Here is an 18,592-nt window from a genome sequence, read left to right as displayed (position 1 = left end):
GTGGAATATTTTCCCATTTTGACTAATTAAATAGTTTTATAAGTATTTTTGTTGTTTTCCAGTTAATCCTTCTACTATCGATCAACCTACTTAACTCAAATGCTTGTGAATAGTCAGAAAACATAATGTATTTTTCTTAATTACATCAAATCTAGCTGAAAATCTGCCAGCTAACCACTCTACAATAATTTTTAAATATAATTACACAATTTTAGTGAAAATGAACAATGGAAATCAGAAGTCTTACTCAGGATACCACCTCTTCCTCTAAGCATATAAATATATTAAATTTCATTTTTATTGGTAATTCTTGAAAAAAAAAAAAAATTAGTAATGGATCTTTAAGGTAAACATTCTCAGACAACGTCATGATGAAAACTTGACTGATGGGTATTGTAGACCAAAAATAGCTTAAAACCTGAACGCTAACAGGTAGCAGATAACTCTGTGTGGTTGGCGGGGGGGGGCGGGGCAGGGAGAGAGGAAATTGTCCAAAACTCATCTTCTGAATTCTGAGACAGATTCCTGCTACTTGCTAGCTGCAGCCCATAGGGGCTGGTTGCAAATTTTGATAACACCTAGACTAAAGTGGTATGTTCTGAATTCTCCCATTAACAAAGAGGCGTAAGACAGAAGTACCAATTAGGCCAATCATGAGTTGCGCTTCTGCACATAGACTATTTAGATTGGGAAAACTGGGGACTTGGAGTTATGGAAAGAAGAAGAGGCCAAAAAGAAGCATTCCCAAAAAGAAGCAGAGGTCTTGAAGAGACAATAGAGGACTGGAAAGAGAGTGAAGAAGTTCCTAACTGGAGGAAAGGTCTTGGAAGTTGGAGAAGATCCTGAAGATCAGAGAGATGCATAGAGACAAATGCCAGCGGATGCCCAGGGACTTTGGAGAGTGACACCTGAGAAAACTATTTCCAAATGGAGATAATCAAGGAAATATCTGTCACAATTCTATACAAAAATGACAAACAACATCTTTGTTGGCAGAATAGCAACCAACAGTCACCATAAACTCCTTTAGGTCCAATTTTGTCCGTTTCTTTGCCAGGTAGAAGATACTGTGGACAAAGGACAAATACTAGACATTTTAACTTCAGTAAGGTTTTGGTCACATTCTGTCTCATCAGGAAGCAAGGAAAAAGTAGTCTAGAAAAAAGGTACTGTTAGGTGGAGCACAAAGCTCACTGAAAAACAGTAAGCCTAACTATCACCTGTCCACAAATCAAACTGCAAAGTCCTAGATTGTATACTATTCAATATATTCATTTGCAACTTGGAAAACAGCATAAATCTACCTTAGTCCAATCTGGAGGTGATATCAAGCAGATTAAAGAATTGACTCTGGGAAGAAGAATGGGTTGCAAGTACTCATGAGGAAAAGACTATAATTTAAGCTCTTGAGGAATTGGAGTAATGATCTGAAACAAATGGGATGAAATCCAATAATGATGCCTGCAGTGTCCTACACCTAATTAAGAATAATTCATTACACAAGTACTAGATGGAAAATTGGATAGATGGAAATTCTGCAGAAAAGAATCCGGAGACAACAGCAAATCTCATACTGTTGCAGAAAAAGCAAATACTTTGCTAGGATGCATAAATAGGAGAGTTGTATCTTAAAGCAGGTAGACTGATCCATTCATTTCTATTCAGATCTAGTAAAGTCTCAGCTGGTATAAAACCCAGTAATTGCCACCAAACTTTAAGAAAGCCATGGATCAACTAAGAGAGTTTACCAGAAAACGAACGAGCTGAATACACAGAAAGACTGAAAGAATGGAATTGTTTCACCAAGAGCGGGGAGAGGGTCTAACTGAAGCAGAACATAGTAATTTGCAAATATGTATAAAGGTACTAGAAAAGCAAAGAAGATCCACTGCACACCATATTTTAGAAGGAAAAGGATGGACTTAAACTCTCACAGGGGAAATTTGGGGTTATGTTAGACAATAGGAAACTCTTTCAAATGGAAATGAGTGGGAAATACTGGCAGATGTTAACCTAAAGTGGACTATGGATTCTGCTTTTCCAGAGATTTTTGTAACAGTCTAGGCAAATACCTGTCCAGTACACTACACGTATAGTCAGTTTAGTATTTGCACACAAGAATGAAACAGATTATTTCTGTTCTCTTTCTCCCTTTCCTACATTCTGTGCTTTACTGTGGGGTTTTTTCAAGTTTCGCTTTTATTAATCGGTCCATCAATATGCTTTATCTCACTGACTTACTAAAGTAAGTAGTAAAGTAAGCTGGTAACAAAGTATCTCTTTGAAGATGGTAGTGTTTTAATTCAAAGAAACACCCCTGAAAAATGGGTAGTTGGATCAAGAGTTCCCAGCAATCTCTGAAGTCAAACATTTCACCATTTCAAAATAGCTAACACATCTCACTACTAACTGTGAAAATGAAATCTTTAAAGCTGTTGGCCCCTCTTCTGAAAACCAGGAAGAAATGATATCCAATCTTATTTTAAATAGATAGATGAAGGTATTCTTTGGCATCAGTCCCACAAAAGAAAAAAAAAAAAAAAAGTACAAAATTGTTAGCAAGACAAAATCATGATCTTCTTTCTGATAGGAGAACACTGTTTAGCACTCCCCCAAAAATAGTACATTTAAACAACTCTTCCACTGCACACACCACATTACTTTCGCTCGGGAAAAAAATAACCATGAAAAATTATCATTAATCTTAAAATAAAAATTCCAATAGAAAAGGAAAAAAAGTTGTAACACAGAAGTATGATTGATGTATTGGTATTATCTGGATAAGAAGACCAAGCAGAAAGAACAAAATGGTCTTATACCAAGCATTAAAATTCTTAAAGGATCAGACTTGGTTTAATCTACTAAGTTTAAGAGTTATTTTATATAAAAAAGTAAGAACAGCAATAAATCTTTAAAGGAAGTACTGCATTTCTTGTGAAGCTGTTCTGCTGTTTTCACAAGCAATAAAAAAGTTAAATCTTTGCTATCAGTTGCAAAATCAACTGATCTATGTCTAAGGAGGCACAACAGACATCTTCACAAATGATAAATCTCCTGTTATATAGCCACAAGCAATTTTTTCAAATTCTGAGTTACTGAAAAACAGAGGAAAAAATATATAGGATTAGGCTAATATTCTATAAGACTTTCCAAATAAACCTAATACATTCACATAAAAATCTTGCAATTTATGACCTTTAATGATCAAAGGTATGAAATTGCACTTCATAAGAAATTAATAAATTAGACTATGGAACTACAAAGGAAAAGTAACAATTGAATGGTGATGTGAAAGCAGTCTATATAAGTAGGTGTGATATTCAGAATGGGAACCAGACATTATTGTTAAATGGCTCAGTGGAATACACAAGTTTGTCGGTAAAGGAAGTACCAAGTTACAGTATTAAGCAGCAAGCTCAAAACAAAATATTTTACATACAATATAGATTTTAAAACTTTTTACTGCTTCAGAATGGTGTGATGCTAGAAGTTTGCACAGGTTCAAAATACAATTAAACAAATTCACAGAATAAAAACCTAGTACAACCTTACAGAAGTACCACTTCCATCTCAAGTAGTCTTGAATTTCAGATCAGGAAGTCTCAGAGTAGGTATAAAGAAAGTATTGCCATATGTTTGCACTGTTACTGATCTCTAAGCATCTTCTATTGGAGGTAGAATATTGAGCTAGATAGACCTGTAAACTATCACAGTATGTCCTTTTTAATGTAAATTACTGCAGTAATAATGGTTTATAACATTATATAACAACTTCCTATTCTGGGATCTCAAAATCTCTGGAGGTGGAACTAAGCTATAGCTATAATAACGCCTATAGTCCTGTTTCAATAGCTTAAGTCTGGTACTGAATAATACAAACATTTACAGAAGAAATATGTAGCAATAACCTTTTCTGTAAGTGCTGACATTAGAACCAGGACAAGGTTTAAAATGATGGTACTGAAGTATACAATACAGAGCATAAGAAAGATCAGAGGAAATATGCCTTTGGATACTTTTTGAAAAAGGCTATTATGTTTTTCCTAAAATGTATTTAGGATTAACAGAATGATAATGTATCTACCTTCAGCACATACAGCATGTGAGGCTATGTTTATCTTAACATGGAAGACAAGAAATCTTTTATTAGAGACTCGTAGGCAAACTACAGTTCCTACTTCAGCCAGGATGCTACAATCCTTGCTCATCAAAACTGATAATTATTCTAAGAACTCCTGAAATATCCGGGACAGATCAATTTAATACCACTGTCAATTCATAATAATTCTAAGCAGAAACATTCAAGAAGCACCACATGGGGCAATGACATAAAAATGAATACGCTGGGGATATGTCTCATTTATTCCCATCTGTTGCAGAAGGCTTTTACCCTGAGGCATGAACATTAACCTTTCTGCTCCTAATAAAATTTTCCAATGGTCTTTCACTATCTACACAGTTCTGTTTTATTTTTGCTGATTCTTATCCCAAATAATATCTTAAATTGACAAATTCCTTAGGTTTTTATGCATCATGTAAGAATAACGTTACCTTATACCAGTCTCCATTTTGTTGCTTTTCAACAGAAAGTTTCCATTTGTAAACAGAACTAGTTTTAAAATCACTGACTGGTACTAAAAGCCTATAGATTAAAAGGACATCTTTGACACTATTTTTTTTATCATGGCATTTCGCTTATAGATGACTTTGATTTAAAATGCAATAAATCACACCAATTCATTACAGCATAACTGGCTTCTATACTGGCTTCAGAATGAATACTGTAATCCCCGCATCATCTTATTTAGTCAAAAAAAAAAAAAAAAAAGTTAAATACTGTTCTCAATGAAATTCACTGTTTGGCACTTACAATGAATTAAGAGAACCTTTTCCAATCCTCATAGTCTGAACTATGTTTTCTCCTCATAAAATATCTGAAATTGTATTACTAAATCTACAGCTATACCATACTCAATCTACATATTTGGTATGCACTGCAGAAGTAGCATTAATTACAGAAATAATCAGAAAGCTTATTTATTCCAATTAACACACAAACCCTGTGAAGCACTTTGTTTAGCTGAAAGTAGGATAGCTTTATAGGCATCTCAAAGTGTATTGCAAGTAAGGAAACAAAATTTCTTTCTAAATATTTACCCAATTATTCCTATTTAAGTCATTTAGAAGTTTGAGGATCAGCGTATATGTATATACACATATACATTTTTATATATAAGCACACACATGTCTCCACACACATATATATGTATATGCAAAAATACATACACAAATATACACAGCCTGAAGAGTTAGGGCTTTTTTTTTTTTGAAAGATCTTTTAAAGAGTTTTCCAAATATGAACACTTTGGATCTTTTCAGTATAGGGCTCCAAGGACTATCCTTCTTCATACTTTTATTTCCCTGAAGCTGCATAATGACAGCTGGTATAAAACAATAAAACTGTACAAAACAAATATTTTTATACTACTCCAAAAATCTAAAAAGTTAAATTAAACATGGAATTTTGCTTATTTCTCAACTGTACATGAACTTAAAACTCAGGAAAATAATTCTTTTTCTCTTTTGTGTTGAATAAAATCCTGATATGATCTTGTGGGTTTTTCAGCTAAAGGGAACAAGATACGATGCAATTCTTAAACATGGAGCATTCAGGTTGACTAAGAAAGGCAAGTAGGACAGAAAAGCCTAGTTAATAGACTTCATATTTATGTATTATGTTTCATTCTTGTGTTCTGCTGTGCAAATCATGAAATATAACACAGAAAAATGGCTTAAAACTTTGCTAATTTATATTTCAGAAAACAATTTCCAGGATTTATCACTCAAGAACAAAGTTTCTCATAATATTTTGTTGGAAGTCAGACTTATGATACTCATGATGGCAGTTCATTAGATAGTCACTTCCCCTTCTTTAATTCAGATTTTATCAAGTGTGTAAAAAGCAAGATTCATTCTTTGGGAAAAGCCTGTTTTGCAGCGATTTTAACTGAAAGAAATCTTATATGAAATTACATAAGATTCTTCCCTTCTACCCTTCAAAGATAAAAAATACCCTTAACTCTTGTTTCTCAATTGTCTCTAAGAACTATCAAATTGAGAAGAAAGAATCAATGGACTCCATAAATACCCTTCCTAAAAACTGGGGAAAGAAGCAAGAGGGGAGAAGAAAAATTCATGAAAACAAGGGAAAGAAAAGAGTGTGGTTTTTAATTGCTATATTAGAAACAACCTTAAGTAAAAGTTCTACAGAATCAGTTTTAAAACAAACAAGAATTCTATTTAATTCTCATATAACTTTGTGAAGCCATGTCTTCTCACACTAAAATCTCTCCTTCCTCAACCTTTTTACTGCAGATGCCATGCTAAATTGATACCAAAATTAAAAAAATAAAAATAAAACCAACAAAAAACCCCACCTCACTTACAGTGAAGTGAATAAAATGCATCAAAACCAAAACTTTCCTACTTGAGAGTAAGAATCTTGAGAGATGTTACTATGCATAACACTTTCAGACAAACCTGCATTGGCACTAGATTAGCACTTCTCTTTCCTCTTAAGCAGAATTTCCATTCTAAGCAGATTTTCCAGTAAAATGAAGATGTATCTACTCTGGATACAGCTCTTACATCTCAGATTTAGGTTGAATGTTCAGATATTGTTCAATTTACTGGCTGTCATATTATATAATAATTTTATATTAAATGTAGAATTACCTACTCTTTTCAAGATCTTCCTGGGATACATTCAAGAAAATTCCTTATTTCCCAAAACATAATTTATCTTTTTCACCATGGCAAGAACCGTAATTAATAAGGAAGAGACATACAGCTTCTCAGGCGGCAATTTAATTCACTAACATGCAAAATTTTTTTCTATTTAGGAAGTACAGGGTTTGAATTATGGCATTCTAATATTCTAGCAACTTTTAAAGGGTTTTTCCTGACTCTTATTTTTTCATACTATTAGTAGTTAGTCTTTCAGAGAGAAATGTTGAAAAGAAACATGAAGATAAGGAATGGTAGAAGGTAAACTGAAAATTTATTACATTCAAATAATTCATGCTTCCTTTCCTATCATTACTATTGCCCATATAATGCCTTAAGTGGGCACTGAATCTTATATTTCATGTATAATTAAGGTCTCAGCAGAATAGGCAAAGTTGCATTTTGCAGTTTTACAGTATTTGGTCTCAAGTTTCAACACTGCTTTCCATTTTATGGTCAATAAGACATATTACAAGGCTGCCCTCCCAAAACGTATGCCAAGCTGCTTTTAAAACATAGTCATTTTTTAGCAGCAGTAAGGGCAGAAGATGTAGAGATAGTAAACTCCTTGCTAATGTTCTCTCTAAGCTATTGAGATCTTAATTCTTGCAAGAGAAGCATTCTGATGAATGACATAGTTATCTTCAACTTTAGAAGGAAGTAATAAAGATATATATTTAAAACCTCTCTGCACTGCAGTTACTTAGGCTTGGCTTACTGTCACATTTCACTTTAAGTAGCTTACGTATCAAAGGAAAGACTAAGAAACGTGGCCTGGATAGATCTTCATTTATTTAGTAGGGATGGATCACCCAACAGATGAGTTTGAGCTGAAAGCAGCTCCATAGTCAAGACATATTGCTAGTCAGGGCTAATTCTTTATTCAAAGCAGAGTGTTTGGATGATAATATGCAGGCACATAAACGTTAAGCAAAAAGTGGTAATTGCTCTCTGATCTGGACTGTAGCAAGAATAAAAGAAGAAATCCTTCTCTTAAAATTAGTGATATAAACAACAAAAATAGAAAATTGTGGATGTTTGGGACTTTCAGCTGGGTTGTATGAATATTTACTATACTCTGACTGATGTTTTTCCTTATGACACTATTAACTGTTCCTCTGACAAAGCCTGTTTAAATGCTTAATTTAAAGCTAACATGATCAAAAATGTCATATCTGAGTATAAATTTGATTATTAACCTTAACATCATAAAATTTAAAGGACCAATGGTATATCAGAATATTAAATCTGCTGAGATCTATAAATTTTTCTCCAGTGAACAATCTTAAAAACCAAATTCAGCCTAATGACCCCTGAGGTACATCACTGGTGACCAGCCTCCAGCTGGACTTTGTGCCACTGACCATAACCCTTTGAGCCTGGCAGTTCAGCCTAATTTCAGTCCACCTCACTGTCCTCTTATCTAGCCTGTACTTCATCAGTTTGTTTATGAGGATGTTACGGGAGGCTGTTGAAAGCCTTGCCAAAGTTGAGATAAACAACATCCACTGCTCTCCATCTGTCCACTGAGCTAGTCATGTCATTGTGGAAGACAATCAGGTTGGTCAAGCATGATTTCCCCTTTGTAAATTCATGCTGACTACTCCAAAACTATTTCTTGTCCTTCATATGTTTGGAAATGGTTTCAAAGATTATTCACTCCATCGCCATTCCAAGAAACAAGATGAGGCTGACTGGCCTGTAGCTCCACAGATCCTCCTTCTTCCAGATAGGAATGGCATTTACTTTCTTCCAAACCTTGTCCAAACTTCCTCCCGATTGTCCTGACCTTTCCAAGGTTATTGAGCATGGCCTCACAATGGCATTGGCCAGTTCCCTCAGCACTTGCTGGTACATCTCATTGGGTCCCATGGATTTGTATTTGTCCAATTTGTTTAAGTGCTCCCTAATCTGATCCTCCTCCACCAAGGCTAAGTCTACCTTGCTCCAGACTTTCCCATTCATCTCGAGGGCCTGGGACAGTTCAGTGCCAGTCTGACCAGTAAAGACCAAGGCGAAGGCAGCATTGAGTACCTCAGCCTTTTCTGTGTCCTTTGTCATCAGATTCTCTGCCTGATTTAGCAGAAAGAACAGCACACTAGCAGACACCAATTCTGAGGCAGTAAAAGAAAAAAATTAAGAGGAAAGTGAAGGCTAAACAAGAGGATTCAAAGAGATATTGAGGCAAGTCATCTGTGAAACAAAACAGGATAGGATCACCCAGTTAAGAACTTTAATAATGCAGAGGTATAAGATTAAGAATGTGAATTTCATAATTTGTCAGAATTTTCTCTTTTTTTTTTTAATTATTGTATCTTTAGCAGTGCTCATTTATGTAGTTTTGTGAGAGAAATGGAAACAGAAACAAAAGGGCATGCTCATGTGCATATACCAAGCTATTTCTGTGTGCCCACTAGCAAACAGAATATAGAACTTACGAACCAAAAATGCTATATACAAGTCGATATAGCAAGGCAGTATCTGTAACTTCCCACACACAGATAGCATATATAATCTCTGCCTTCTCATTCCAATCTTGCACTTCTCTGAAAGCAGAAAAGTATAATTAAGTGAAATTGTAAGAGAGAACTGTAATGCAGATAAATGTCCCCTGGCAGTAACCACAAAATTCATCTTCACCTGTGACCCAGAGCCAAATCTGCAACCCGGTCTGCACAAATGAATACATTAACCTACTGAGTTATCTGTCCTATTACCATGATTTAATAGAAGTCATTATTATCTTCTGAGAACCCCAATATTGTAATTAAATTGTTCTTTTTGGGTGCTAATTTTGGGGAGCCTTTAGAACTAAATAATTGCAAAAACCCTACTTTACAATCGCTGATAACCATATGACAACTCATTAAAAAAACAAACTCATTTTAATATTCTAATTTATTACATACTCTTAGGCAACAAAAACAACACTTTCCATAATTGGCTCCTTAAAATGCATCATCAGTAGATATTCCACTTGGACTGAGACATTTGGGGTTTTTTGCCCACTCATCTTTAGACACTGTAACTCAAGTAAAAGTTTAATGTTAAATATGACACATTTTGACATACATATTCTCCCCACCGAGTTCCCACAGGCCAGAACAAGGCTAGTCATGCCTCAACATCTAGGTATTACTAGAGGCTACAATAAAAGGAACAGACGGTGGGGTTGAAGAATATATCCATGCAGCATTTATGGTGAGCCACAACACTGGCCAGGTAGGTAGCCATTCTCTCTGCAAGTTCTCATCTATACACACGGGAGTCTAACACACAGCAGGGTAGAGTGCTTGCGCCTGTAAGACAGCTCCACTAAAGCAGGCACTAAACACAGATAATAAGAAAAGAATACATTGCAAATACACCTACTTACTGTAGGGCATGTTACTTTAGCTAAGGAAGCTCCCTGAGTTAATCATAGGATCAGACGCAAACTATGAGTTGACAGCTAGAAATCTATTTCTATTGGATGCAGGGGGTATGGACTGACTTTTCAATCTTATCAGCAGAATTATTCAATGCATTTGAGAATATCTAGTAAAATTTCCTTCTATACAGTAAAGTGAGAAAAGCAAGGGGATATTCAAAGCATATGCAAGGTAGAGAATATGCCCAGATGAGACTTATGGAAGATGATATGCAAATAGATTGTCCATAATTCAGACAGGTCAGAAATCACTCAAGGCAAAAATGACACTAGACAGTCTTTTCCATATGTGTCTTATGAGCCATTCTGGAGTTCTTCCCTGATCATCATCAGACTGCCCCTTCTTGGTGTTAACTATCGATCCAAAATTAATGCTGAAAGAAACAATGACGTTAGGGTCAAGTAGCAAAAGGGAGAAATCATACAAGGCAATAGAAGTAATAATTACTACCAGTTGAACAGTTTTATCAGATTTGAGTACCAGAACTGCCTAGGTCCGTCTTAAATGGAACAGGTCATTTTGTCTAACCTTACTCAAGTGATCATGAGGCAAACTGACCTTGCAAGTAGGACAAGATTTATAATCTAGAACCTTGGTCTCCATTACCTTCCTAAATGGCATTAGGATAAAGGCAATACAAAAATTATTCTAAGAATTCTGAAAAGCTAGCTCTCAAATGCACCACTATAAGCATAAATACTAACATCTGCATGTGACTATTAACAGGAAAATGAAGAGAAAGTGATTACTGTTAGCAGTCCCTTCCTGAGATCATTAATGGAAAGAAGTGAGAAGGTTCACCACATTTCACCTTTTATGCCCAGTTAGAAACTATAAGAACACACAGAACGCAGAAGATATTTCGTGAACAGTGTTAGTCAAAAGACAGTGATCTTGGAACACAGAAAGACAAGAAAAAGAAATACGTACAGGCAGGCAATAACTTATCCCCCAAAAAATACTTCCAGTGGCAAGTTGTCACGGTATCTCTATGAATAACAATTTTAAAAGTCTAAAAAAGGAGTATTTTAGGAAGGAAGAGCATAGTGAAAGAATTATTTCACCTTTTTGACAATCTTTCCACACAGTTCTTCGATTCTTCTCATAATGTTTATTCAACCAGGTGAGGATGGTTCGTTCATATGGAGAATATATATTACTGGATAAAGGTTCTGATTTTATTCTTGGCATGTTCTGCACACTTTCCAAGCTGAACAGGTCAGTGATACTATGCGAAGAAACACGTGGAAGAACAAATACCTGAAATTAGAAAAACTGTTTTTAAGCACAAACTATAAAAAGAACAATTTCAAGTTAAATGGTAAAAAAAAAACACTTCAAATTCAAACGGCTTTCTAATTTAGAAAAGGCTTAATAGATTATACATTAGCATAAATGTATAACACACAAGAGAACAGATTTGCTGAGGTTTTAGGGAATTCTTTTGCTTCCTTAAACAAAATGCAAGTTGAAGCTTCCACATGCTCTTGGGAGTCTGGAGAGGTCCCAGTTGACTGGAAACTGGCAAATGTTGTCCCAATTTTCAAGAAGGGAAAGAAGGAAGGCCCTGGTAATTACAGGCCTGTCAGTCTCACTTCAGTGCCTGGTAAAATTATGGAGAACGTTATTCTGGGAGTTGTTGAAAAACACTTGAGAGACAATGCAGTCACTAGTCATAGCCAGCATGGTTTCACAACTTAATTTCCTTTTATGCGAAGGTCATCCATCTAGTTGACCCAAGGGAAGCCAGTAGATGTGGGGTTTGGGGATTTTAGCAAAGCTTTTGATGCTGTCTCTCACAGTATCCTTCTGGACAAAACATCCAGCATACACCTAGACAAGCCCATAATAAAATGGGTGAATGATTAGCTGATGGGTCAGGCTCCAAGAGTTATAGTAAAATGGGGTTACATCAGGCTGGCAGCCAGTCACCAGTGGGGTTGCCCAGGGCTCAATTTTAGGGCAGGTGCTCTTCAGTGTTTGTATAGGTGATATGGACACAGGAATCAAATGTACATTAAGTTTGCTGATAATACGAAATTAGGAATAACTGTGGACTCCTTTGAGGGTAGAGAGGCTTTACAGAGAGATCTGGATAGACTAGAGAGGTGGGCGATCACCAGCTGTATGAAATTTAACAAGAGCAAGTGCCAGATTCTGCACTTGGGACAGGGTAATCCTGGTTATACGTACAAACTGGGGGACAAGAGGCTGGAAAGCAGCCCTGCAGAAAGAGATCTAGGGGTTTGGGTTGATGGCAAGCTGAACATGAGTCAACAGTGTGCCTTGGCAGCCAAAAGGGCCAACTGTGTCCTGGGGTGCATCAGGCACAGCATCGCTAACTGGTCGAGGGAGGTGATTGTCCCACTCTACGCTGCACTGGTGCGGCCCCACTTCAAGTACTGTGTGCAGTTTTGGGCACCTCAGTATAAGGAGGACATCGAATTATTAGAGTGTGTCCAGAGAAGGGCGACCAAGATGGTGAAGGGCCTCGAGGGCAAGACTTACAGGTGTGGCTGAGGTCACTTTGTTCAGCTTGGAGAAGAGAAGGCTGAGGGCTGACCTCATCGCAGTCTACAGCTTCCTCAAGGGGGGAAGCGGAGGGGGAGGTGTTGATCTCCTCTCTCTGGTGACCAGCGATAGGACACGAGGAAAGGGAATGAAGCTCCATCAGGGGAAGTTCAGATCAGACATGAGGAAAAGGTTCTTCATGGAGAGGGGTGATCAGTCACTGGAACAGGCTCCCCAGGGAAGTGGTCACAGCACCAAGCCTGTCAGAGTTCAAGGAGCGTCTGGATGACGCTTTTAGTCATATGGCTTAGTTTTAGCTAGTCCTGTGAGGAGCAGGGAGTTGGACTCAATGATCCTCATAGGTCCCTTCCAACTTAAGGTATTCTATGATTCTATTATTCTAAATATTTTTTCCAAGTTTTGATGAACTGGATGAAATCACTGGACCCATCTGGATTCCAAGAATTACTGTGTATATTCTATCCAAAGCACTAATTACTGAACTACTATACTGATGTCCAGTGCAATCTATAGACAATCTTGAAATGGTATCTTTCATGACCCAATTGCTCATTTACGTCCAAATTACACTGACTGTTTCTCCTGAAAAAATAAACGTTATAATACCTGCAATAAAATTCTTCGTACTCAGAGGTCCTTGATTAAGTCTTGCATGAATGTACATTTTAAAAAAAAATATATAAACATATGTATATAAAATATATCAGAAATATAAAGAAGTTAAAAGTAAAAATTCTACACATTACCTTTGATTTTTTTTTTCCCCCAACTGAAATGACAGCACAGAAAAAGGTGTTTCAAGGAAGAACACAGAACTTGATTTTCAGGATGACGATGAAGTCAACAGCTTTGATTCCATCCTCCCGCATCAGAGAGGTCTCAGGCCTGATCACCTTGACCGGTGACTAAGACTATCAAGGACCATGGCCATAAATGCTAACTACACTGCATCATCTCCACAATGTCATATATTCACAGATAATTTAGGATAAATTTGTTAAGGACTAACTGTTTGGAGGAGGAAAAAAAAGAAGAAAAAAACCCCAAAACACTAACAACTAATCATCAACGTCTATTGACAATGAATCTCAATCCAGTAAAATGTTATTTTGAAGTGTGAATTCGGCCCAGTTTCTCACTCCCTTAAACATTCCCAGTGATGTCTAATTCCCTGATACATATATACATAAAGAAAAAGCTATGCCATTTCATTTCATCTCATCAGAATGAAAACAGCTTGCATCCCTTTTATAATTATTTCTCTTCATATTGGTTTCCAATACCAGATTTTAACAGGTACATTAGAAAAAGCATCAGTTTCTTGAAGGAGTGTTAAAACCTTTTAATCCCTCCAGTTGCTGCAGATGGAGAGGAACACTCTTACATACAGTATGATGCAGCTACAGCCATGTCACTTCACAGTTTCCACATTTACATCTAGATTTCTTTTTTTTCCAGATAACATGAAGGACTGTCACCCATTGCTTTCAAGTATTTCTGAAAAAAACCTTTTATGACACACTAATATATAAAACCTACTTAACTATTAATGTACACGAGACCTAAATTATAGCATCCATATTTAATTACAGTTTTTTTAAAAAATTGAGTTACTTTGAAATTCCTTTTTAAACCCTGAAGCATTTCAGTTCAGCATAACCTAGTTCTATGCAGAGAAGGCTGAGCTAACTTAATTTAAATATTTGGATTTCTCTCCACGGCACTTCATTGATTTGCATAGAACTATCTTAAGAGAAAAAGAAATCTCAAACTTTTATAACAGCATCCTCAGATATAAATTTGAAGAAAACAATAGCAAAAAAAGCAATCAAATATATACTATTTCATGTTTTCTCAAAAGGCAGGTTTTTTGCAAGTTAATTTATTGCAACATTTCTTCATCAGTATAACCTGATGTTCTATCAAAAGGATCAAAACAGGAAAGAGTAATGGCAACTACATTTAGAAGAAAAAATGAAACATTATTTACCCATAAAACATTGTTTTACTCTCTCTTAACAAGAAAAGTCCAATCCATCCTAACCCAAGATGCCCACATGTCTACATTCCTATTGAGACCCTGTTGAGGGACCAGGACATTAGCATACAGTGTCTTTTTGGAGCACACTGTATTTATTTAAAAAAAAAAAATCAGCTATCAGGATCGGAAATGTTATTACTTATAACTATAAAAACCATCCTTATTACTACATGCTTGTTAAATTCAAAGATAAATTGTCTTTATTGAAAATCCAGCCTGAATCTAGGGCTAAATTACTACTTCTGCTGCCAGCATTCATGTATTTCCATTAGACTAGACTTTCAAGATTTGTAGAATACCATTAGTATTTTAGCCCTTGCTCAAAAAGAGGACTAAAAGTATATCTTTACAATTGATGAATTCCCCCTTTTATTCTCCACAGGTTCTAGCCTTTCTTCAGAATAAACTTCATTTTCTATTTTCTTGAGCTGGATTTATGTATACATTTTTTCCTCTGGAACTTCTGCAGCAACAGAAGTTTTCATAAGTGGACCATAATGCACCAGATATGGGCAAGAAAGCAATATGGGATGACATTTTAGTTGATAAAGAATAATATTAAGGATTTCTAATTACAACATTTTATTTCTAAAATAAAATTGGATAACAAAACATGTCTGGTGAAGAGATGAATTCTTTTAACATTTTCTGAAATTTGCAGCATGCTATGTGAGTAAGAAAGGATTCTGTTCCATCTTATCTTGCTTGAAATCAAGCTATCGTAATCACAAAAGGGCTTGTCTCTACTTTCCTTTTAATGAAACTGCTTTTAAGATATGAAACATTCTCTTAACTTCAGAATATTTGAACACTAGACCAAACAAATATTTTTTATATAAACTGATCTTGCTGTCTTGGCAGTTCATATCCTGTTTTTCTTTATTGTTACCATACTTCCTTTACAAATTTAATAAAATAAATACATAAACCTTGTTCACCAGCAGTCATGTCACCCTTGTCAAAAATGGGTTTGAACAAATGGGTCTGGAAGAGTGAACAGGACTTTCAATGTTAAAGTGACTAGTTCCAATGTAAAGTCATGTTATCCTAAGAGTTCTGTTTATGCTTTTTTATACTGAATTGAATACCATGTTAGCCAAACTGCATGAGGCTACCACAAAAAAGTAAAGCAGAGATGTATAATTCCTAAGACATTGGCAGGAGAGACAGAGAAGAGGCATGTGATGTTATAAGGCTATAAAAGTGTACTATTATAGGATAGAAAGATGATGAAACAATGAATGAGAAGCCGAAATATGCTTCTCATGCATGAAACAGAACTAGAATGATGAAAAGCACACCTTCACAATAGCTTTAAATTCATCTAAACCTGAATTTTTGCATATCCCCAGCAACCATGTGTTCTATCCTATTCTTGTGTCTACACCAATGGTCAGAGAGATGAAAGATCTATTTGGAACCATCATCCTGCTCCACTAATTCTAGCATAAGTCATGGGCAAAAAAGACTCGACTTGGGGAAATTAAATTTATTGCCAATCTAAATCAGAGTAGGACAATAAGAAATAAGAACAATCTTAAAACACCTTCCTGGGCTCAAATTTACTCCCAATTTCTCTAACCCCTCCCTCCAAGCAGCACAAGGGGATGGGAAATGGGGGTTGCGGTCAGTTTATCACACATTGTCTCTGCTGCTCCTTCCTCCTCAGGGGGAGGACTCCTTGCGCTCTTCTCCTGCTCCAGCATGGGGTCCATCCCATGGGACACAGTCCTCCACGAACTTCTCCAACGTGAGTCCTTCCCACGGAGCTCCAGTCCTTCATGAACTGCTCCAGCGTGGGTCCCTTCCACAGGCTGCAGTCTTTCAGCACAAACTGCTCCAGCGTGGGTCCCCCGCAGGTCACAAGTCCTGCCAGAAAACCTGCTCCAGCGTGGGCTCCTCTCTCCACCGGGCCACAGGTCCTGCCAGGAGCCTGTTCCAGCGCAGCCTTCCCACATGGTCACAGCCTCCTTCGGGCATCCACCTGCTCTGGCGTGGGGTCCTCCCCGGGCTGCAGGTGGAGATCTGCTCCACCATGGACCTCCCTGGGCTGCAGGGGGACAGCCTGCCTCACCATGGTCTTCCCCACAGGCTGCAGGGGAATCTCTGCTCCGGCGCCTGGAGCATCTCCTCCCCCTCCTTCTTCACTGACCTAGGGGTCTGCAGCGTTGTTTGTCTCACATACTCTCACTCCTCTCTTCCAGCTGTTGTTGCACAGCCACTTTTTCCCCTTCTTAAATACGTTATCCCAGAGGTGCTACCACTGTCACTGATGGGCTCGGCCTTGGCCAGTGGCAGGACCATCTTAGAGCTGGCTGGCATTGGCTCAATTCAACATGAGAGCAGCTTCCTGCACCTCGTCACAGAAGCCACCCCTTTAGCCCCTTGTTACCAAAACCTTGCCACATAAACCCAATACAATACCTCATTGAAACAAGCCATTTTAAGTTACCTATTTTTTAGTTTCATCTCATCAGGAAAAAAAATAAATAATCAAAACCAAAACAACACACATGCGTACTACTAATTTGGGGGTTTTTCTGCTCTGTTCTAGTCTGTCATGTAACCATGAATAATTCAGCAAATTGAAAAAACAGAAAAGCAACTTGCTTTCTGGTCACTGTGATTGCATTTTTCCACATCCATGTGCCCATGTATCCTTAGAGTCGTCTGTCTCAGCCCATGGGTACATAGTGTTTGATATAAGTTACTCTCTGCTATTTTTCTAATATTTTTAATTGTAGACCAACTCTATATCTTTGTTACATACCTTCTTTAACATACTTTTTGTCATTCTTTATTATGCTTTTTCAGTAAGTAATCACATAATCACAGAATAGTTGAGGTTAGAAGGCACCTCTGGAGATTGTCTAGTCCAAGCCTCCTGCTCAAAGCAGAATCAGCTAGAGTGGGTTGAAAGGATCATGTCAGTTGGGTTTTGGATATCTCCAAGCATGGGAACTCCACAATCCCTTGGGCAACCTATTCCAGTGTGTGACCACCCCCACAGTAAAAAAGTTTCTTATGTTTACATGGGATTTCTTGTATTTCAGTTTGTGCCTATGGCCTCTCACCATGTCACTGGGCACTACCGAGAAGAGCCTGGCGCTGTCTTCTTCACACCCTCCCATCCAATATTTACACACATTGATAAAATCTCTCTTGAAACTTCTCTTCTCCCAGCTGAACCGTCTCAGCTCTCTCAGTCTCTCTCTGTATGACAGATGCTCCAGTCTTTTAAATCAACTTTGGGAACCTTCACTGGATACACACTCCAGTATGTCCGTGTCTTTCTTGTACTGGGAAGCCCAGATATTTTTTTTTTTCCATTTATTTTCCATTCCTTTATATAGAAATGAGTAAATATTTATTTTTAGGCATACAAACATTACTGATCATTGGTGAGCACATCAGGTTTATTTTGGAAAACATAATTTAGACATCCAAAGTGTTTATGTAACATCAGTAAAAAGAAAATTTAATAAAGTTTGAGAAATCCGTACTGACCAAGTTCATTATTTCTTAAAAGGAATAGGTATTATAAAAAAGCTTACCTGTTTAAAAATTCCATTCTAATATAAGATAATAAATACCATGGTTGGGTATATGTCTAGTCAACTAAGTATTTCCAGTGAAAAGTGCTTCTAACCAGGGTAACAAAAAAGCGTGGAAGAGTTTTCTTTATTTGTAAGAAAAGATTTCTGTAACACTTAATTGTACAAAATGCAGACTGTTCTAACATAGCATTTCTTAATTGAAACATATTAACACACTACTAAAGTTTCAGAACTAAGAAAATGAA

At 36.8% G+C, this 18,592-nt stretch overlaps 1 protein-coding gene across 1 annotated transcript in view; it reads right to left on the bottom strand.

The window, feature by feature from the left end:
• CFAP47 (cilia and flagella associated protein 47) overlaps window positions 1-18,592 on the bottom strand; it is a 354,799-nt gene that overhangs the window by 255,655 nt on the left and 80,552 nt on the right. Inside the window, exon 33 of the mRNA XM_041125007.1 lies at window positions 11,282-11,477. Within this exon, the coding sequence (XP_040980941.1) occupies window positions 11,282-11,477 (196 nt within the window). The remainder of the gene's footprint in view (window positions 1-11,281; window positions 11,478-18,592) is intronic.

The sequence above is a fragment of the Aquila chrysaetos genome, chromosome 7 (genome assembly GCF_900496995.4).
Source record: "Aquila chrysaetos chrysaetos chromosome 7, bAquChr1.4, whole genome shotgun sequence".
Taxonomy (NCBI): domain Eukaryota; kingdom Metazoa; phylum Chordata; class Aves; order Accipitriformes; family Accipitridae; genus Aquila; species Aquila chrysaetos.
Note: the sequence above shows the minus strand (reverse complement) of the source record. Positions and strands in the feature narration are given on the sequence as shown.